The sequence below is a fragment of the Plecotus auritus genome (genome assembly GCF_963455305.1).
Source record: "Plecotus auritus genome assembly, chromosome: 2".
NCBI classification, from domain to species: Eukaryota; Metazoa; Chordata; class Mammalia; order Chiroptera; family Vespertilionidae; genus Plecotus; species Plecotus auritus.
In genome coordinates, this window is record NC_137771.1 from 168,569,975 (window position 1) to 168,592,768 (window position 22,794).

At 37.5% G+C, this 22,794-nt stretch overlaps 1 protein-coding gene across 6 annotated transcripts in view; it reads right to left on the reverse strand.

Moving 5' to 3' along the window:
• Positions 1–22,794, reverse strand: part of GOLGB1 (golgin B1) — a 115,891-nt gene that overhangs the window by 71,795 nt on the left and 21,302 nt on the right. For 2 of the 6 annotated variants that reach the window (XM_080654148.1, XM_080654151.1), the window contains 3 exons: positions 4,345–4,470; positions 2,089–2,211; positions 871–984 (listed from right to left, as the gene is read on the reverse strand). In XM_080654148.1, the coding sequence (XP_080510274.1) occupies positions 871–984; positions 2,089–2,211; positions 4,345–4,470 (363 nt within the window). The remainder of the gene's footprint in view (positions 1–870; positions 985–2,088; positions 2,212–4,344; positions 4,471–22,794) is intronic. The other 4 variants (XM_080654152.1, XM_080654153.1, XM_080654149.1 and 1 more) reach the window with 3 other exon arrangements.

Sequence of the window (22,794 nt, forward strand, 5' to 3'; positions counted from 1 at the left end):
TTGAACATGGGTCTATACTGGACAGGCAAAAAATAGAGGCCAAAAAGAACTAATATTAAGGAAACAAACTGAAAGGATCAAGGAACCTCAATGAGAAGAAAGGTTAGGAAAGTCTAAGAAAGAGAACAATAAGGTGGGTTACAGTCATGGAATGGAATACTTGAGTTTAAGATCTTAGAACATCAGCATCCTTTATCACCTTTAGATTCAAGGGAATATTACAAAATGGTGGGATTAATTCAATCCAACAGAAAGTCAACCAGCAAAAACAAAGAAGGGACAGTACATAAAGCACAAGAATCATTCAAGGCAGAGAAGAGGTACACTGATAGAAAAGAATCACCAGAGGAACATATGACATTCTAGAGAAAATAAGACCCTAGGTCTAAAATCACAAAGGAAAAGAACAGCAAAGAAACATATGAAATGTAAGTTCATAGGGCAGAGGGGAGGAGGGGACTGGATGAAAGAAGGTGAAGGGATTAGCCAAAGAACACATATACATAGCTCACAGACAACAGTGTAGTGATGGGCAAAGAGAAGAGGGAGGAGGGAGCTGGCTGGAGGTGGGCAAAGGTGGGGAGTAAATGGGCATATCTGTCAACAATAAAAATAAAGTAAAAAAAGAAACAAATTACAGGAAATATTAAATTTAAAAATACGTTAAATGTAAGCTTCACGAGGGAAAAAACTGTACTGTATCTGTTTTGCTTACTATGAATCACCACCACAGGGAATTTGTTGAAAGAATGAATAAATGCCATCAATTCTCTGAAAACTTGTAACAAAACCTTATACCTGCTGCCTGGCAAACTAAAGTAGAAATGTGTAGTAGTGCCGAGGCAGGCAGTAGAGATCAGAAGGCAGTACCTGGTTTCTCTGTTCGGCAGCAGTCAGCTCCTGTTGCAGCAGGTCCACAACCTGAGCACGGCCCAACAAGGCTTCTTCATGCTCTTCAAGCTTCCTCTGTAGTACCCGCAGTTTCTGAGAAGAAAACATTTTAGACATAATGTGCTAACACATGAGCACTATTATCTGCTTACCTTTCAAAATGTCATGAATATTTGTGCACTTAAGATTTTTGGACATTGAGGATGACAGATTAAAGAGTGGGACACCAGCATGCCATGCTCCCCAACCAGCAGCAAGAAAGAATCTCGAAAAAGGTCTCTTCCAGAGCACTGACAACCAACAAACTGAGACGCAAGCAAGTACCTGAATTAGGGAGCCTTTCTAATAATTAAAGAAAATGATACACATCCACTGTTTAAAATTATATATAGTCAATGTCCTGTACCTAAGTAATACAGGTACATATATATCTCACTCAACAAAGAAAACATTCTCTGCAGGCAAGAACCATTTTTCTTCTAGTGTCATGCACGGGACATGCACTCAATAAACATTTGCTGAATGAATAAATCTATGATACTTGTATACATTAATATTCTACTTTAAAAAGTGTCGATTTCTGAAACCTGGTGTATTCTGAAGGACTGCTTAGAACTTGGAAAAAGTTTTCACTCAAAATAATTAAATGGATCAATCATGAAAGGCCACTGGAGTCCCTTTAGGTACCACACTGCACTACACACTAAACAGAAACAAATACCTTTGAGTTAGTAGTTGAAAAGCTCAAAATCAATGAAGCCAATTCTCAAAAGAGATTAAATAAAATTTTTTAAAAATACTGACTTGATGAAAGACTTCATGGTTTCAAAATCAATCCTATTTGAATTTAATTTTTGAACATTTAAAACTGGCTTCATTGATTTGAAGCTTTGGATCAGGTTTTTAATGCACATAGGTAATAGCTTATGTTCAGCAAACCGAAGGGAAACCAATTTCTGACTACCACATACATTTGCCAATTAAACTCAGCTTTTGAGTACCAACAACCTGGTTAAAGGTAAGGATAAGAAAAAAATAATCAATATGCAACAGAAGACAAGGACACCAAAAAGAAGCCAATTAAGGAGCACGCTAAGATCATGTGAAGAGCAGTGGGTAATGGTGAAAAATGGCTGTGACAATTTAATTAAATGTTAACCAAAATGACAGTCATTCTACTAAGTTTTAGCAACACACCTGTTGCATCTCTGTTTCCACATCTGCCTGGGTTACTAACTGAAGAAGCTCATCTTCATGAAGACGAACTTGTGTTTCAAAGCGGGCATCTTTCTCTCGGACCACCTGCTGCATGGAACTCAACTAAAGACACACACCAGAGAAACTATACAAGTTACACTCCCCAAATATCACAAACAAAACTCACACACTATTCTCCAAAGATTGACACTGAGAACTGATAAACAATAGGTTCTTCTAATTAAAGTTTGAATGTCAAAGTTGATAATGTTGGAAGAGAGGCAGGCCTGACAGTAACTTCCAAATGTGACAGAAAGCCTATTATCAAAGTCAGAAGTCACCCTAAATATAAATTCTGATAGAAAATTATATTTGCATGGTTGCTAGAAATGTTTAAGTATTCAATAGTTATATATTTTTTAAAGTTTCAAGGAGGTTAGAATATTAAACATACAAAGTGAAGTTAGATTTCTGTTAAGCCCTAGATACTTCTTTCAATGTTATATTCATGCTCGAAAAGTTTCAATGAAATTCTCATAAGTCAAACTTCAAACTAATGGATATTTTATTCAGGGTTCTCTGCAACAGAAAATTTGAATCTTTCTTTCTAGACTTATTTTCAAAGAATTGCTTCTACCAAAGAACTTTGTGTATTTCCAAACCCACACCACCTCCCCAAATAGCTCTTTTTAGTTGTCATTATTTGAAGAGTTCTAGATCATCCTCACTTGTAACTGGTTCTTAATACAATGAAATAAAAATATATTGACTGACTGTGAGCTGCTCAGTATCAGTGCTGTTTTGAGGTTTTGTGTGTGTGTGCACGCATGTGTTTGCACACACACGTGTGTGTGCCTGCTTATTCATTTCATTAAAATCTCTGGTTGAGCATGCCCACCAGCTTTTAGGCATCCATTTTGCATTGGTCCTTAACTATTGCTGATTTCTCAATTCGTGACACCTTGACTTGACCTTGGCTTTCCTTTCAGGTAAGAAAAGATCTTCAAAATTTTTGTGATTATCTGAATTCTGACATCACTATGAACTTGGAATCCTATGTTTCAAGTGTATAGGCACTGAAGTCCCCTCATTAGCCAAACACATATACACATCCTTTCCCATAAATGTACCAAAGTCTGTTTCCTCTCTGAGACTTTACTCATACCATTCTCTACAAATGGAATACCTTCCTCTACCTTGTCAAGAATATTACATTATCTATCCATCACAATTTTGCCTAAGTTTCTGTTGAACTCTTGTCACACTCACCTTCCAAAATACTTTCACCTCTCCAAAATACTTTCAGTCTGTGTTGCTGTTGTTATGCACTTATTTGGAATGACTTGCATTATGATGGATCTGTTAATATGTTTATATATCTTGGCTTTCCATGTTTTAAGCCACTTGTTGGTAAATTTATATTTTGTATTTTTCATCCTAAATGGCATATAGTGCTTATATATGAAAAGGACACAATAAAAGCTAATAGGTAAAAGTAAGGATTTCAGAACATGCAGTTTTAACTCTATATACAGCAGTAGACCATCTACAGAGAGAAGGCACCACTAATACTGCAAGTTATCAATAAAGTAAATATCTGCTGAAAGGCACTTCAGGAAAAAAAGAAATGTGTCATGAGTCAAAAGCATTCCCAAATAAAAAATATAGGGGTAAGTGGTAAAACTGGAAATATAGAACAATAATCAGAGAGAAAGAGTTGAGGACACCAGTCCAAACATTCTGGTCCTGGTAGAAGAAAAAAATATGAAGAATGTCACTGGATACTAGAGTTCCATTTAATATTAAACCACATAAACTATACCACTTTCTCATTAAATACTCACTAAGTAATCTTCTGATTATAGATTATAATTTAACTTCCCACTAAGATTTTATTAAAAGGAAAGAATGGACCTTATCATTTGTATTTCTTTTAGTTTATCTATCAGTCTCTTTTGAACTTAACATGAACCAATTCCTAAGAGACTGAATCTCTGGGTGCTATTAAAATCAAATATCTGGGCCTGTAAAACTAAGAAACAGATATCAATTAGGTTATGGCAAATTCATCAAGGTAAGTAACACTTCTAATTCTTCTTCTACCACAACCTTCTAATTTCTAGTGTAACACTCTAGCTTTATACTTTCATCTACTACAGTTTTACAAGTGGGTGTCTGAGTTGACTTGTCATGTAATAACCCATTAGATTTTTGTGATTCTTTATTCTAATGATTATGAGGTACCTTCCACCCTACCTGAGCAGCTTGCTCTGCCTGTGTCTGGCTGAGTTGGCCTTGCAAAGTGCTAATGAGTTCCTCCTTCTCTTGGAGCTGTTGCTTCATTACTGAAAATTCTTCCATCTCTGTTGAACTTTTATCAAACTGAAGACACAGAAGGAAAAAAGATTATTTAATCAAACTAGCACTCTTAATTCTTTCACCTCCCTTTTTTATTCAACCTAAATACCTACCAATATCCAACTTCCTCTTAACACAAAAAAGGAACTGCATATATTGCAGCTTTTAAAGAATGATTATCAAACTATTTTTCAGGAAGATAAAAGCAATAATAGCATTTTTAAAATGTCTCTCACAAAAACATAAATGAATAAATGAAAATGTCTGTCACATAGAAAGGGACAGTACAACTAGATAGCAAAACCAAACCCTCAGATAATATTTATAATAAAACTAGGAAGATAGTCCCACAAACTCCAAAATATAAGCAATTAGGGACAATCCACCAAAAGGCACAAGACCTGGTGTTAGAGTCTACGAGAGGAAGCGATAGAGCAACATCTGATGGCCTTGAGAACAGGAAAACCCCCAAAGAGCCAATAAGCACTTACTGGAAAACACAGTTGTCCAATCTTAACAGCAGCTTAAATTGGCAGGACTTGCCCATTTTCTAATATTGGGTAAATGCAAGGGGTCAATGGTAAGAAGGACTAACAGGCTAGAACAACCTAGTTCCTCTGAACTCTCAAAACTGACTTAGTAGGGCTGCCTTACAATGCACAGACCTATACTAAGAATGTCTAGAAATGAAATGAAAATTAAGCAGAGTAGTGATAACCAAAATAGAAGAAAAAGGTCTATACATGTGCTACATAATTCATTCTCAACTAGCCATATATGGCTACAAAGGGCTTGAAATATGCCTAATATGAATAAGGAATTTCATTACTAACATTATTTAATTTTAATTTACAAACTGAATATAATTTTCCACTAAACACAACTATGTTTTGGTACAACCAAGAAAATCTTAGAAATCCAACAGTCATATCTTTGAACACAACACAAAAAACAACGGAAGAGACAAGTCAAAAAAGCTTTCCTGAACTAAGATTCCTTTCAAACATTGAGGAAAGTTGATTTCACACAAAAAAATAAGGAGCAGAAAGGATCAAGGTCAACGCCACTAAGTCACAATTACAAAACAACTAAGGAAGTGACATTAGAGGAATGGCGGCATGAGATAGCCTCTTATCCTCTACCCCTGAAATTTCAACAAGTTAACCAACTATAATTCAACAAAGAAATTCCTTCTCAACACAGACACATAACTGAGAGATCCACACATTGAAACATCTAAAGGTGGACAACCAGGAATAAATAGGTGAAGAAAGTGAAGAAAGCACATATGGCCTGCCAGGAGAGGCAAGAAAGCCACCAGTAGCAGGCGCTTCCTTTGGCCAGAACAGAGAGCTATTGGGGGGATAGTGGGTGGTGGGGGAGCAGACAGCCCAGCAAGGCTAGCAGCAAAAGAGGAAACACTGTCTGAGTCAGCAGATGCCTGACAAAGCATGGGGTTCTATCATGTGGACTGTTGAGCCAGCAGTGGTGTTTCAGACAAAGAAATGGAACCACAGAGTCCTGCTGTCTCTTGGACTCCAAAACTCGCCTCCCACTGCCCTTGGAGTTGGGTCCAGGAGAATATTATCTGTAAACCAAGAGCTATTGCAGTAGAACTGCTGTTTCCCTCTGTGACATACCCAGGAAAGGGACTTGGGGCAGAACCCCATAGAGGTCAGGGGCCGCCATTATGGCGAGGGCAAAACAAACTTCACCCCCAAGCAGCATGACTGTACTGTCTTATGGAACCTGTTGAGGTTCAAGACTGGGAAATCACAGAGGTAAAAAAAAAAAAAAATCTTGCAATTCAGAACTATCTACTGGAAAATAGAATTATCACTTTAGAGATAAATGTATAGGCAAAGGACAGCATATACTAAGAATAACCACAGTAATGAGGATGACCAGAAAGAAAATGAAAAATCTCCAGAAAGCAAGCTGGAACACATGGAAATATGTGATATAAATGACAGAAATTTCAAGATTGAAGTTCTGAAAATATTCAATGAGATGTGAGAAAATACAGACAGGCAATTCAATGCACTCAGAAAACAAATCAATGACTAAGACGTATACTTTACCAAAGAAATTGGAACTTTAAAAAAGAACCAATCAAAAATCCTGGAAATGAGACATGCAATTAAGGAGATTAAGAGGGAACTACTGAGAACAGAAAACAGAGCCAACCAAATAGAGTAAAGATTAAGTGATATTAAAGATTACAATCTAGAAATGACAGAGGGAACTGCGGCACCCACCAAACAGCTAAGAGCCCCAGAACACTGGTCCCCAATTGTCGCAAACATGCGGATTCAGAGGAGCCCTACACTCCACCAAGGAAAGATCAGATTTTGCCTGGGATAAGGAGAGAGAGAACTACGTAACCAGACATCCAGAGAAGAGAGACCATGGGGATGAAAAAGAAACAGCCCGCATGTGAAAGAAAGGCAGGCATCAGGGACGCGGAGTCTGCGCCATCTTGATCCGGAAAGTGGAGCTTATCTGAAGCCTGAGAATCCACAACTGCGGCACCCCAGGAACAGCTGCGAGCCCCAGAACAACGATCCCCAACTGGCGCAAGCACACGGGTTCAGAGAAGCTCTACACAACACCACGGAAAGGTCAGATTTCGCCTGGGATAAGGTGAGGTCTCTGGTCCCGGCGGGAGAGAGGAACGCGCGTTTTGCGGGAGCTGGAGGACCAGGGAAGTCTGTGCCTAGAAAAATCCGTGGCTGTAGGGGCTGGCGTGATCTGTGACTGTGGAAAGGGGTCCTCAGAGCTGCTAAGAGAAGGGCACTCTAAAAAGCAACCCATTTTGATCTGAAGTGCAGGGACACCCTAAGAATTTCAGGCAGTCCAGACTTACGCGCAGCCCGTGCGCTCCCTGGGTGCCTGGGCTTACTCGCAGTCCCGGAATTCGCACACTTGGGCTTTTTCCTCCTCAAATCCTTGCATCTGATTACTAAGCCCAATACATAGGATCACCCAGTTGGGGACACCCTGGGAGACTGCAGGGGAAGGTTGTTTTTCTGGAACCTGGGGATCGGAGCGGGGAGTGACCATCAGAGAGCCAGCTCTGAGGCAGCCCACTCCCACAGGCCCGTGGCGAGTGCCACAGGGAAAGAAGGCTCTAACACTGCCTAGAGAGGCCATAGATAGACCCGGAAGTCAATCCAGAAACACTGCCACCCAGGGGCTGAATCACAAATTGACTCTTGTGTAATCAAAAATAAAGGAATACGAGAAATTAAGACACACCGCCTGCTTAAAATCAGGACTGGCTTACAACACCGAAGAGCAGTGGAACGCAGGGAACTGCAATACTGTCTGGACTGAGAAACAGGCGTGCCAAACAGAAAAACAGAGGAAGTGAATGACCTTCACTACTCCACATTTTATTTTTACCTTTTATTTTTTTTTATTTTTTTATTTTTTTAAAATTTTCATTTTTTGCATCTTTTAATCAAGAAACTTTTTTTTCTTTTTTCATCACTTGATTTTACCTTTTTAATGATTACATTTTTATTTTCAATCCGTATTATTACTACTGCTATTTTATCTTTTTTTTTTTTTTTTTAAAGTGTCATTTTATTTTCTCTTCATTTTATTTTGGGATTAGGGTTCTACATTCTATTTTTTATCTTTCCTTTAGCATCGTTTTACTCTATCTCAACTCTACCTTTAGGCCATCACTCTCTTCCTAACCTCCCCCTTTTCAGTGTCCTGTTTGTCTTACCCTTTTACTGCTTTAGATTTTCCCTATTCTTTCTGTTTACCCCTTGTTAAAATTTCACCCTACTTACATATCTAATCTCCAATCCCCTGCTCCAAGTCCACATACACCTTTCCCTTCGCTGTCTGAGTTATCCATAAACTTGTCCTTATCTCTGTCCTTTTGTTGTTGTTTGCTTGAATGTAGATTATATCCAATTTTTATGCTTTTTTTGTGAGATTGTTTTGCTTATTCTTCTTTTATTTATTTTTTTGTTTGTTTTGTGCTCCAGCTTTCCCTTGCCTCACTCCATATTAGTTGGTGTTGTAGTTTGTACTAATCCCCAGGCACTTGTTGCTGGCATTTGCTGGGATTAGTGATTGTTCTATTGGAGTTTTATCCCCAATATATATAGTCTGTTCCCCTTTCTCTCTTAGTCAATTTCTTGTCTCTCTTACTTTTTTTTTTTCTCTTTACTTTCCCTTTTCCCAATTTCATTTTCACACTCCTTTTTTCTTTCTTTCTTTCTTTCTTTCTTTTTTCCTCTTCTTCTTTCTCTTCTATCACCTAATTTGCCTTTCTCTGGTGGTCACCTTTATTGGAGGTTATTAATATCGTGAATACATTCCTGTTCAGTGCCTTGTGAGTTGTACCTGGTAGTGCTGTATTTTGTGCCTTTAAATCAACCCAGGAGAGAGAGAACTACATAACCAGACACCCAGAGAAGAGAGACCATGGGGAGACAAAGAAGCAGCCCGCATATGAAAGAAAAGCAGGCATCACCAGAAAAGGAAGTAAACGAAATGGAGGCAAGCAACCTTCCAGAAAAAGAATTCAGAGAAATGGTCACAAGGTGGCTGAAAAGAATGGAAGACAAATTCGACAATATGAGCAAGAACCAAGAGGAAATGAAGAAGAACCAAGAAGAAATGAAAAATGACATCGCTGCTGTAAAGAACTCAATAGAAAGCATCAAGAGTAGACTAGAAGAAGCAGAGGACCGCATCAGTGAGCTAGAAGACAAGATGGAAAAAAATACCCAAGAAAAGCAACTTCTAGAAAAAAAAATTAAAAGGCAGGAGGAGAGTCTAAGGGAACTTTGGGACAACACGAAACAAAACAACATCCGCATAATAGGGGTTCCAGAAGGAAAGGAAGCTGAGCAAGGAATAGAAAACCTCTTTGAAGAAATAATGACAGAAAATTTCCCTGATATAGGGAAGAAAAAACCCACACAAATCCAAGAAGCTCACAGAGTCACAAGCAAAATGAACCCCAAAAGACCGACGCCAAGGCACATTATAATTAAATTGGCAAACACCAACGACAAAGTAAGAATCTTAAAAGCGGCAAGAGAGAGACAGAAAGTTACATACAAAGGAACCCCCATCAGACTAGCAACTGATTTCTCAACAGAAACTCATCAGGCCAGAAGGGAATGGAATGAAATATACAAAGTCATGCAAAGGAAGGGGCTGAATCCAAGAATACTGTACCCAGCAAGGCTGTCAATCAAAATTGAAGGTGAAATCAGGAGCTTCACAGACAAAAAAGGACTAAGGGAATTTATTACCACCAAACCAGCAATGCAAGAAATGCTAAAGGGTCTACTGTAAAAAAAAAAAAAAGAAAGAAAGAAAGAAAGAAAGAAAGAAAGAAACAGGAAGCGAAGAAGTAACACAGGGGTAAAGAATAGGAATGGCGACAAATAAGTACCTATCAATAATAACTTTAAATGTAAATGGATTAAATGCCCCAATCAAAAGACATAGGGTAACAGATTGGATAAGAAAACACGACCCATATATCTGCTGTCTACAAGAAACCCACCTCAGAAAAAAAGACGCACACAGACTGAGGGTGAAGGGATGGAAAAAGGTTTTCCAGGCAAATGGAACTGAAAAAAAAGCTGGGGTAGCAATACTTATTTCTGACAAATTAGATCTCAAACTGAAGGACATAACAAGAGATAAGGAAGGCCATTTCATAATACTAAAGGGAGCAATCCAACAAGAAGAAATAACTCTGGTAAACATATATGCACCCAATACAGGAGCACCCAAATACATAAAAAAACTCCTGGAAGATATCAAGGGAGACATTGACAGCAATACAATCATAGTAGGAGACTTTAATACCCCACTATCACCATTGGACAAATCCTCTAAACAAAACATCAGCAAAGAAACATCAATCCTAAATGACTCACTAGACCAGATGGAATTAATTGACATCTTCAGAACATTTCACCCCAAAGCCACAGAATATACATTCTTCTCAAGCGCACATGGGTCATTTTCAAAGATAGACCATATGTTGGGACATAGGCAAAGTCTCTTCAAATTCAAGAAGATAGAAATCATATCAAGCATCTTCTCAGACCACAGTGGCATAAAACTGGAAATCAACTACAATAAAAACAACCCAAAGAAATCAAACACATGGAGACTAAACAGCATGCTATTAAACCATGACTGGGTTACCAGAGAGATCAAAGAAGAAATAAAAAACATCATGACAACAAATGACAATGAAAACACTACAATCCAAAATCTATGGGACACAGCGAAAGCAGTCTTGAGAGGGAAGTTCATAGCTCTACAAGCCTACTGCAAAAAACAAGAAACAGGGATAATAAATTACCTAACCCAACAACTCAAAGAGTTAGAAAAAGAGCAACAAGAAAAGCCCAGTGTAAGCAGAAGGAAGGAAATAATAAAGATCAGAGCACAGATAAACGACATAGAGACCAAAGAAACAATACAAAAGATCAACAAAACCAAGAGCTGGTTCTTTGAAAGGATAAACAAGATTGATGAACCTCTAGCCAGGCTCACCAAGAAGCAAAGGGAGAGGACCCAAATAAACAAGATCAGAAATGAAAGAGGTGAAATAACAACAGATCCCGCTGAAATACAAAGGATTGTTAAAAAATACTACGAACAACTCTATTCCAACAAACTGGACAACCTGGAGGAAATGGACATATTCCTAGAAAAATATAACCTTCCAAAACTCAATCAGGAAGAATCTAAACAGCTCAACATGCCAGTAACTATGGAAGAAATTGAAGCAGTCATCAAAGAGCTTCCGGCAAACAAAAGCCCGGGGCCAGACGGCTTCACAGGAGAGTTCTACCAAACATTCAAGGAAGAACTAAAACCTATCCTCCTCAGACTATTCCAAAAAATTCAAGAGGAAGGAACACTTCCAAGCTCCTTCTATGAAGCCAGCATCACCCTAATACCAAAACCAGATAAAGACAACACAATGAAAGAGAATTACAGGCCAATATCCCTCATGAATGTAGATGCCAAAATCCTCAACAAAATTTTAGCAAATAGGATCCAGCAGTACATCAGAAAGATCATACACCATGACCAAGTAGGGTTTATCCCAGGAATGCAAGGATGGTTCAATATCCGCAAATCAATAAATGTGATACATCACATAAACAAATTGAGAGATAAAAATCACATAGTCATATCAATTGATGCAGAAAAAGCATTTGACAAAATCCAACACCCTTTCTTGATAAAAACTCTCAACAAGGTGGGAATAGAAGGATCATACCTCAACATCATAAAAGCTATATATGATAAACCCACAGCTAACATCATACTCAATGGGCAAAAACTAAAACCATTTCCCCTAAGAACAGGAACAAGACAGGGATGCCCACTCTCACCACTCCTGTTTGACATAGTACTGGAAGTATTAGCCACTGCAATTAGACAAGAAGAAGAAATAAAAGGCATCCAAATTGGAAAAGAAGAAGTAAAGCTGTCCTTATTTGCAGATGACATGATATTGTACATAAAAAACCCGAAAGACTCCATCAAAAAACTAACAGACTTAATAAATGAATTCGGCAATGTAGCAGGATACAAAATTAACACCAAGAAATCTATGGCATTTCTATACACCAACAATGAACTTACAGAAAGAGAGACTAAAAAAGCAATCCCATTTTCCATCGCACCAAAAAAATTAAGATACTTAGGAATAAACCTAACCAAGGAGGTAAAAGACCTATATGCGGAAAACTACAGGACACTGAAAAAAGAGATAGAGGAAGATGTAAACAGATGGAAGAACATACCATGTTCATGGATTGGTAGAATCAACATCATCAAAATGTCCATACTACCCAAAGCAATCTATAGATTCAATGCACTCCCCATTAAAATACCAACGGCGTATTTCACAGACCTAGAAAGAACTCTCCAAAAATTCATCTGGAATAAAAAAAGACCCCGAATAGCCACAGCAATCCTGAGAAAGAAAAATAAAGTAGGAGGGATCTCAATACCAGATTTCAAGCTGTATTACAAAGCCACTGTCATCAAAACAGCCTGGTACTGGCACAAGAACAGACATATAGATCAATGGAACAGAATAGAGAATCCAGATATCGACCCAAACCAATATGCGCATTTAATATTTGACAAAGGAGGCATGAGCATACAATGGAGTCAAGACAGTCTCTTTAATAAATGGTGTTGGGAAAATTGGACAGATACATGCAAAAAAATGAAACTAGATCACCAACTTACACCATACACAAAAATAAACTCAAAATGGGTACAGGACTTAAATATAAGACGGGAAACCATAAAAATACTAGAGGCATCCACAGGCAGCAAAATCTCAGACATATGCCAAAAGAACTTTTTCAGTGATACTGCCCCTAGGGCAATGGAAGCCAAACAGAAAATAAACAAATGGGACTACATCAAAATAAAAAGCTTTTGCACAGCAAAAGAAACCATCAACAAAACAACAAGAAACCCCACTGTATGGGAGAACATATTTGCAAATGGTATCACTGATAAAGGTTTAATTTCCAACATCTACAGGCAGCTTATACAACTTAATAAAAGGAAGATAAATGACCCAATAAAAAAATGGGCAATGGACCTAAATAGAAGCTTTTCGAAAGAAGACAGAAGGAAGGCCAAGAGACACATGAAAACATGCTCAAAGTCACTAATTATCCGAGAGATGCAAATCAAAACAACAATGCGATACCATCTCACACCTGTCAGAATGGCTATCATCAACAAATCAACAAACGACAAGTGTTGGCGAGGATGCGGAGAAAAAGGAACCCTCATGCACTGCTGGTGGGAATGCAGACTGGTGCAGCCACTGTGGAGAACAGTATGGAGTTTCCTCAAAAAACTGAAAATGGAACTCCCATTTGACCCAGTAATCCCACTCCTAGGAATATATCCTAAGAAACCAAGAAACACCAATCAGAAAGGATATATGCACCCCTATGTTCATAGCAGCACAATTTACAATAGCTAAGATTTGGAAACAGCCTAGGTGCCCATCAGCAGATGACTGGATCAGAAAACTATGGTACATCTACACAATGGAATACTATGCTGCCGTAAAAAAGAAGGAATTACTACCATTTGTAGGCACTTGGATGGAATTAGAGAACATTATGCTAAGTGAAATAAGCCAGTCAATGAAAGAAAAATACCACATGATCCCACTCATTTGGGGATAATGAAAAACATTATAAACTGATGAACAAAAAGATAGTTACAGAGGCAGGAAAGCATCAAACAGACTGTCAAATTACAGTGGTAAGGTTAGGGAGAGGTGGGGGAAATAAGAGATCAACTGAAGGACTTATATGCATGTATATAAGAGTAACCAACGGATGCAAAACATTGGGGGGTGAGGGCATGTATGGGAGTGGGGTGGGGGTGGGGGGCAATGGTAAGATATGTACACATATAATACCTTAATAAAAATTTGAAAAAAAAATAAAATTAAATAAAATTAAAAAAAAAAAAAGAAAGGCAGGTATCACCAGAAAAGGAAGTAAACAAAATGGAGGCAAGCAACATTCCAGAGAAAGAATTCAGGGAAATGGTCATAAGGTGGCTGAAAAGAATGGAAGACAAATTCGACAATATGAGTAAGAACCAAGAGGAAATGAAGAACCAAGAAGAAATGAAAAATTACATCGCTGCTGTAAAGAACTCAATAGAAAGCATCAAGAGTAGACTAGAAGAAGCAGAGGACCGCATCAGTGAGCTAGAAGACAAGGTAGGAAAAAATACCCAAGTAGAGCAGCTTCTAGAAAAAAAAATTAAAAAGCAGGAGGAGAGCCTAAGGGAACTTTGGGACAACACGAAACAAAACAACATCCGCATAATAAGGGTGCCAGAAGGAGAGGAAACTGAGCAAGGAATAGAAAACCTGTTTGAAGAAATAATGACAGAAAACTTCCCTGATATAGGGAAGAAAAAACCCACACAAATCCAAGAAGCTCACAGAGTCACAAGCAAAATGAACCCCAAAAGACCAATGCCAAGGCACATTATAATTAAATTGGCAAACACCAACGACAAAGTAAGAATCTTAAAAGCGGCCAGAGAGAGACAGAAAGTTACATACAAAGGAACCCCCATCAGACTAGCAACTGATTTCTCAACAGAAACTCATCAGGCCAGAAGGAAATGGAATGAAATGTACAAAGTCATGCAAAGGAAGGGTCTGAATCCAAGAATACTGTACCCAGCAAGGCTATCAATCAAAATTGAAGGTGAAATCAGGAGCTTCACAGACAAAAAAGGACTAAGGGAATGTATTACCACCAAACCAGCAATGCAAGAAATGCTAAAGGGTCTGCTGTAAAAAAAAAAAAAGAAATAGGAAGCGAAGAAGGAACACAGGGGTAAAGAATAAAAATGGCGACAAATAAGTACCTATCAATAATAACTTTAAATGTAAATGGATTAAATGCCCCAGTCAAAAGACATAGGGTAACGGATTGGATAAGAAAACAAGACCCATATATCTATTGTCTACAAGAAACCGACCTCAGAAAAAAACACGCACACATACTGAGGGTGAAGGGATGGAAAAAAGGTTTTCCAGGTGATTGAAAATGGAAAAAAAAGCTGGGGTAGCAATACTTATATCTGACAAATTAGACCTCAAAGTGAAGGACATAACAAGAGATAAGGAAGGCCACTTCATAATACTAAAGGGAGCGATCCAACAAGAAGAAATAACTCTGGTAAACATATACACACCCAATACAGGAGCACACAAATACATAAATAATCTCCTGGAGGATATCAAGGGAAAGATTGACAGCAATACAATCATAGTAGGAGACTTTAATACCCCACTATCACCAATGGACAAATCCTCTAAACAAAATATCAGCAAAGAAACATCAATCCTAAATGACTCACTAGACCAGATGGAATTAATTGACATCTTCAGAACATTTCACCCCAAAGCCACAGAATATACATTCTTCTCAAGTGCACATGGGTCATTTTCAAAGATAGACCATATGTTGGGACATAGGTAAAGTCTCTTCAAATTCAAGAAGATAGAAATCATATCAAGCATCTTCTTAGACCACAGTGGCATAAAACTGGAAATCAACTACAATAAAAACAATCCAAAGAAATCAAACACATGGAGACTAAACAGCATGCTATTAAACAATGACTGGGTTACCAGAGAGATCAAAGAAGAAATAAAAAACATCATGGCAAGAAATGACAATGAAAACACAACAATCCAAAATCTATGGGACACAGCAAAAGCAGTCTTGAGAGGAAAGTTCATAGCTCTACAAGCATACTGCAAAAAACAAGAAACAATGGTAATAAATTAACTAACCCTACAACTCAAAGAGTTAGAAAGACATCAACAAGTAAAGTCCAGTGTAAGCAGAAGGAAGGAAATAATAAAGTTCAGAGTGGAGATAAACGACATAGAGACCAAAGAAACAATACAAAAGATCAACAAAACCAAGAGCTGGTTCTTTGAAAGGATAAACAAGATTGATGAACCTCTAGCCAGGCTCACCAAGAGGCAAAGAGAGAGGACCCAAATAAACAAAATCAGAAATGAAAGAGGTGAAATAAGAACAGATCCTGAAGAAATACAAAGGATTGTTAAAAAATACTACGAACAGCCCTGATCGGTTTGGCTCAGTGGATAGAGCGTCGGCTTGCGGACTGAAGGGTCCCAGGTTCGATTCCGGTCAAGGGCATGTACCTTGGTTGCGGGCACATCCCCAGTAGGAGGTGTGCAAGAGGCAGCTGATCGATGTTTCTCTCCCATCGATGTTTCTAACTCTCTATCCCTCTCCCTTCCTCTCTGTAAAAAAGCAATAAAATATATTTTTTTAAAAAAATACTACGAACAACTCTATTCCAACAAACTGGACAACCTAGAGGAAATGGACACATTCCTAGAAAAATATAACCTTCCAAAACTCAATCAAGAGAATCTAAACAGCCAAAACCGGTTTGGCTCAGTGGTTAGAGCATCGGCCTGCGGACTGAGGGGTCCCGGGTTCGATTCCGGTCAAGGGCATGTACCGTAGTTGCAGGCACATCCCCAGTGGGAGGTGTGTAGGAGGCAGCTGATCGATGTTTCTCTCTCATCTATGTTTCTAGCTCTCTATCCCTCTCCCTTCCTCTCCGTAAAATATCAATAAAATATATTTAAAAACAAAAAAAGAAGAATCTAAACAGCTCAATATGCCAGTAACTATGGAAGAAACTGAAGCAGTCATCAAAAAGCTTCCGGCAAACAAAAGCCCGTGGCCAGACAGCTTCACAGGAGAGTTTTACCAAACATTCAAGGAAGAACTAAAACCTATCCTCCTCAGACTATTCCAAAAAATTCAAGAGGAAGGAACACTTCCAACCTCCTTCCATGAAGCCAGCATCACACTAATACCAAAACCAGATAAAGACAACACAATGAAAGAGAATTACGGGCCAATATCCCTCATGAACGTAGATGCCAAAATCCTCAACAAAATTCTAGCAAATCAGATCCAGCACTACATCAGAAAGATCTTACACCATGACCAAGTAGGATTTATCCCAGAAATGCAAGGATGGTACAATATCTGCAAATCAATAAACGTGATACATCGCAAAAACAAGTTGAGAGATAAAAATCACATAGTCAAATCAATTGATGCAGAAAAAGAATTTGACAAAATCCAACACCCTTTCTTGATAAAAACTCTCAACAAGGTGGGAATAGAAGGATCATACCTCAACATAATAAAAGCTATATATGATAAAGCCACAGCTAACATCATACTCAATGTACAAAAACTAAAACCATTTCCCCTAAGAACAGGAACAAGACAGGGATGCCCACTCTCACCACTCCTGTTTGACATAGTACTGGAAGTATTAGCCATTGCAATTAGACAAGAAAAGGAAATAAAAGGCATCCAAATTGGAATAGAAGTAGTAAAGCTGTCCTATTTGCAGATGACATGATATTGTACATAAAAAAAACTGAAAGACTCCATCAAAAAACTAACACACTTAATAAGTGAATTCGGCAATGTAGCAGGATACAAAATTAACGCCAAGAAATCTATGGCATTTCTATACACCAACAGTAAACTTACAGAAAGAGAGACTAAAAAAGCAATCCCATTTACCATCACACCAAAAAAATTAAGATACCTAGGAATAAACTTAACCAAGGAGGTAAAAGACCTATACACAGAAAACTACAGGACACTAAAAAAAGAGATAGAGGAAGACGTAAACAGATGGAAGAACAAACCATGTTCATAGATTGGTAGAATCAACATCATTAAAATGTCCATAGTACCCAAAGCAATCTATAGGTTCAATGCACTCCCCATTAAAATACCAACGGCATATTTCACATACCTAGAAAGAACTCTTCAAAAATTCATCTGGAATAAAAAAAGATCCCGAATAGCCACAGCAATCCTGAGCAAGAAGAACAAAGTAGGTGGGATCTCAATACCAGATTTCAAGCTGTATTACAAAGCCACTGTTCTTAAAACAGCCTGGTACTGGCACAAGAACAGACATATCGATCTATGGAATAGAATAGAGAATCCAGATATCGACCCAAACCACTATGCGCAATTAATATTTGACAAAGGAGGCATGAGCATACAATGGAGTCAAGACAGTCTCTTCAATAAATGGTGTTGGGAAAATTGGACAGATACATGCAAAAAAATGAAACTAGATCACCAACTTACACCATACACAAAAATAAACTCAAAATGGATCAAGGACTTAAACATAAGACAGGAAACCATAAAAATACTAGAGGAATCCACAGGCAGCAAAATCTCAGATATGCCGAAAGAACTTCTTCACTGATACTACCCCTAGGGCAATGGAAGCCATAAAGAAAATAAACAAATGGGACTACATCAAAATAAAAAGCTTTTTTACAGCAAAAGAAACCATCAACAAAACAACCAGAAAGCCCACTGTATGGGAGAACATATTTGCTAATGTTATCACTGATAAAGGTTTAATCTCCAACATCTACAGGCAGCTTATACAACTTAATAAAAGGAAGATAAATGATCCAATAAAAAAATGGGCAACGGACCTAAATAGAATCTTTTCGAAAGAAGACAGAAGGAAGGCCAAGAGACACATGAAAACATGCTCAAAGTCACTAATTATCTGAGAGATGCAAATCAAAACGACAATGCGATACCATCTCACACATGTCAGAATGGCTATCATCAACAAATCAACAAACGACAAGTGCTGGAGAGGATGCGGAGAAAAAGGAACCCTCATGCACTGCTGGTGGGAATGCAGACTGGTGCAGCCGCTGTGGAGAACAGTATGGAGTTTCCTCAAAAAACTGAAAATGGAACTCCCATTTGACCCAGTGATCCCACTTCTAGGAATATATCCCAAGAAACTAGAAACACCAATCAGAAAGGATATATGCACCCCTATGTTCATAGAAGCACAATTCACCACAGCTAAGATTTGGAAACAGCCTAGGTGCCCGTCAGCAGATGACTGGATCAGAAAACTATGGTACATCTACATAATGGGATACTATGCTGACATAAAAAAGAAGGAATTCTTACCATTTATAGCAACCTGGATGGAATTGGAGAACATTATGCTAAGTGAAATAAGCCAGGCAATGAAAGAAAAATACCACATGATCTCACTCATTTGTGGATAATAAAAACATTATAAACTGATGAACTAAAAGATAGATACAGAAGCAGTAAAGCATCAAACAGACTGTCAAATTACAGCGGGAAGGTTATGGAGATGTGGGGGAAATAAGAGATCAACTTAAGGATTTATATGCATGCATATAAGAATAACCAACAGATGCAAAACATTGGGGGGTGAGGGCATGTATGGGAGTGGGGTGGGGGGGGGGCAATGGTAAGATATGTACACATATAATACCTTAATAAAAAAATTTTAAAAAATAAAATATTAAAAAAAATAGAAATGACAGAGGGGAAAGAGACTTGAGCATAAAGAAAAATTAAAGAGCTCCATGAGAATTATCTGACTCCATCAGAAAAAGCAAGTTTAGAATTATAGGCATTCCAGAGGAGGAGTAGAGGGAGCATAGAACAGAGTCTATTCAAACAAATAGTGGAAGTTTGAGAACTTCCCAAACCTATGAAAAGAACTAGATCCTCAAATCCAAGAAACAAACAGAACACCTAGTTACCTTAATCCACAGAGGCCCTCTCCAAGGCACTGTCAAAAATTAATGACAAAGAAAAAATTCTCAAAGTAGCCAGGGAAAAGAAGGAAAACCCCTCAGAATTTCATCCGACTTCTCAGCAGAAACTTTATAAACCAAAAGAGAGTAGAACCAAATATTCAAACATCTGAAAGAGAAAAATTACCAGCGACGAATAACATCCCGCAATATTATCCTTTAAATACAAAGGGGAAATAAAGACGTTCACAGACATACAGAAGCTGAGGGATTTATCACCAGGAAACCTCAATTGCAGGAAATACTCAAGGGAGTTATTTTACCTGAAACAAAGAAAATAAGGTCATAGCACTATAAGTAAGATCGCCAAAAAAAGTTACAGCATAAACAAATTACAGGGTTAATTTGTGACAACAAAAATCATAAAAGGAGAGGGGGTAAAGGTCTGAACTGGCAAAGGAGTTGAAGATCAGATGCATTCAAAAGAAAAAAGCTTTGGTATATATGCAAGTTTATTTTTTATAAACCTAATGGTAACAACACATAAAAACCCACAAATCAGGACACGTAGCTTAAAAAAAGAGGAAACAGAGGAAGAAAATATGGAATACCAGCAAACAAAAACAACAGACAGAAACACAAAGGAAAAGAACCAATAGAGGCATAGAGCTACCAGAAAACAAAAGACAAAATGGCTAGGACATTCTCATACATCAATAATTACTCTATATGCAAATGGTCTGAATTCACCAATAAAGAGGCACAGGATTGCAAAATGGATCAAAAAACAAAACCCAACCATATGCTTTCTAAAAGAGGCACATCTAAGCTGCAAGGACAAAGGCAGACTCAAAGTAAAAGGGTGGAAAATTATTCTCCAAGCAAATAACATCCACAGAAAAGCAGGGATAGCCATAATTATATCTGACAAAATAGATTTCAAAATAACAAGAGACAAAGAAGGACACTTTATAATGATAAAGGGGACCTACACTTCTTAATATATATGCACCCAGCCAAGGAGCACTGAAAAATATAAAATAGCTACACACAGAATTAAAGAGAGAAAAAGATCAAAACACAATCATACTTGGGGACCTTAGTGCTCCATTGACAGCTCTATACAGATAAACCAAACAGAAAATCAATAAATATCAGCCTTAAATGAAACACTAGACCAAGTGAGTATAACTAACATTTACAGAACCTTTCATCCCAGAATACTAGATTATATATTCTTCTCCAGTGCACATGGAACATTCTCAAGGACAGACCATATGTTGGGGTCCCAGAACTAGCATCAATAAATTCAAGAAGACTGAAATTATACCAAGCATATTCTTGGACCAAGATGCCTTGAAATTAGAACTGTAAAAAGGAAATAAAGAAACCACAAATACATGGAAATTAAACAACATACTACTAAAAATGACTGGGTCAAAGAATAAATAAAAGATGAGATCAAAAGATATATAGAGGTAAATAAAAATGACAATACAACACATAAAAACTTCTGGGATGCAGTGAAATCAGTAATAAGAGGGAAGTTTAAATCATTACAGGTCTATCTCAAGAAATGAGAAATCTTAAGTAAACAACCCAATATCATCTTAAGAACTAGAGAAAGAAGAACAAAAGCAATCCAAAGTCAGCAGAAGAAAGGAATAAAATTTAGAGCAGAATTGAATTAAATAGAGAAAAGACTACAAAAAATTAATAAAACAAAGAGCTGGTTCTTTGACAAGATTAACAACACTGACAAACCCCTGGCTAGACTCACCAAGGAAAAAAGGGAAAAGACCCATATAAACAAAATCAGAAATGAGAAAGAAGTCACCACGGACATCATAGATATACAAAGGATCATACTAGAATATTATGAAGGACTATATGCCACCAAATTCAATAACCTAGAAGGAATGGGTAAGTTCCTAGAATTATGTAACCTGCCTAGTCTAAATAAAAAATTGGGAAACCTAAATATACCGATCAGTAGTGAGGAAATTAAAACAACCATCAAAAACCTCCCAAAAAAAGCTGTGCACAGAGGCTTTTGCATATGAATGGCCTGGCCCTTATTAAAAAATAAATAAATAAAATAAAAAAACTCCCAAAAGTAAAAGTCCAGGAACAGATGACTTCACCACTGAACTCTAGCAAATGTTCAAAGATTTAAAACCTATCCTTTTCAAATTCTTTAAAAAAATTGAAGAAGAGGCAATACTTCCTAACACATTCTATGAGGCCAATATAACCCTGAGACCAAACCTGGCAAAGATAACACAAAGGAAGAAAACTACAGACCAATATCTTTGATGGATACAGATGCAAAAATCCTAAACAAATACTAGCAAATCAAATACAGCAATACATCCAAAAAATAATACATCACCATCAAATGGGGTTCATTCAAGGGGCACAGGATGTTTCAACATACGCAAATCAGTCCATTTAAGACACCACATTAACAAAAGAAAGGATAAAAATCATATGACCTTATCAATAGATGCAAAAAGAGCATCTGATAAGATACAGCATCCATTCATGATTAAAACACTCAATAAAATAGGAATAGAAGGAAAGTACCTCAACATAATAAAGGCCATATATGATAAACCCTCAGCTAATATCATACTCAGTGGTAAAAAACTGAAAGCTTTTCCTCTAAGATCAGGAACAAGGCAAAGATGTTCACTCTCAACACTCTTATTCAACATAGTGCTGGAAGTCCTAGCCAGAGCAATGAGGAAAGAGAAATAAATAAAAGGCATCCAAATAGGGAAGGAAGAATTAAAACTATCACTTTTTGCGGATGACATGGTTCTGTATACAGAAAACCCTAAAGACTCCACCATAAAATTATTAGAAACAATAAACTAATACAGTCAAGTTGCAGGATACAAAACCAATGTGCAAAAATCCAATGCCTTCCTGTATACTAACAATAAAACTTCAGAAAAGAAATGAGAGAAAAAAAACACCCAAAAACAATTCCTTTTGCAATTGCAACCAAAAGAATAAAACACATAGAAATAACTTAACAAAGAACGTGAAAGACCAATATATAGAAAATTACAAAGCATTATTAAAAAAGATTGAAAAAGACAAAACAAAATTAAAAAATA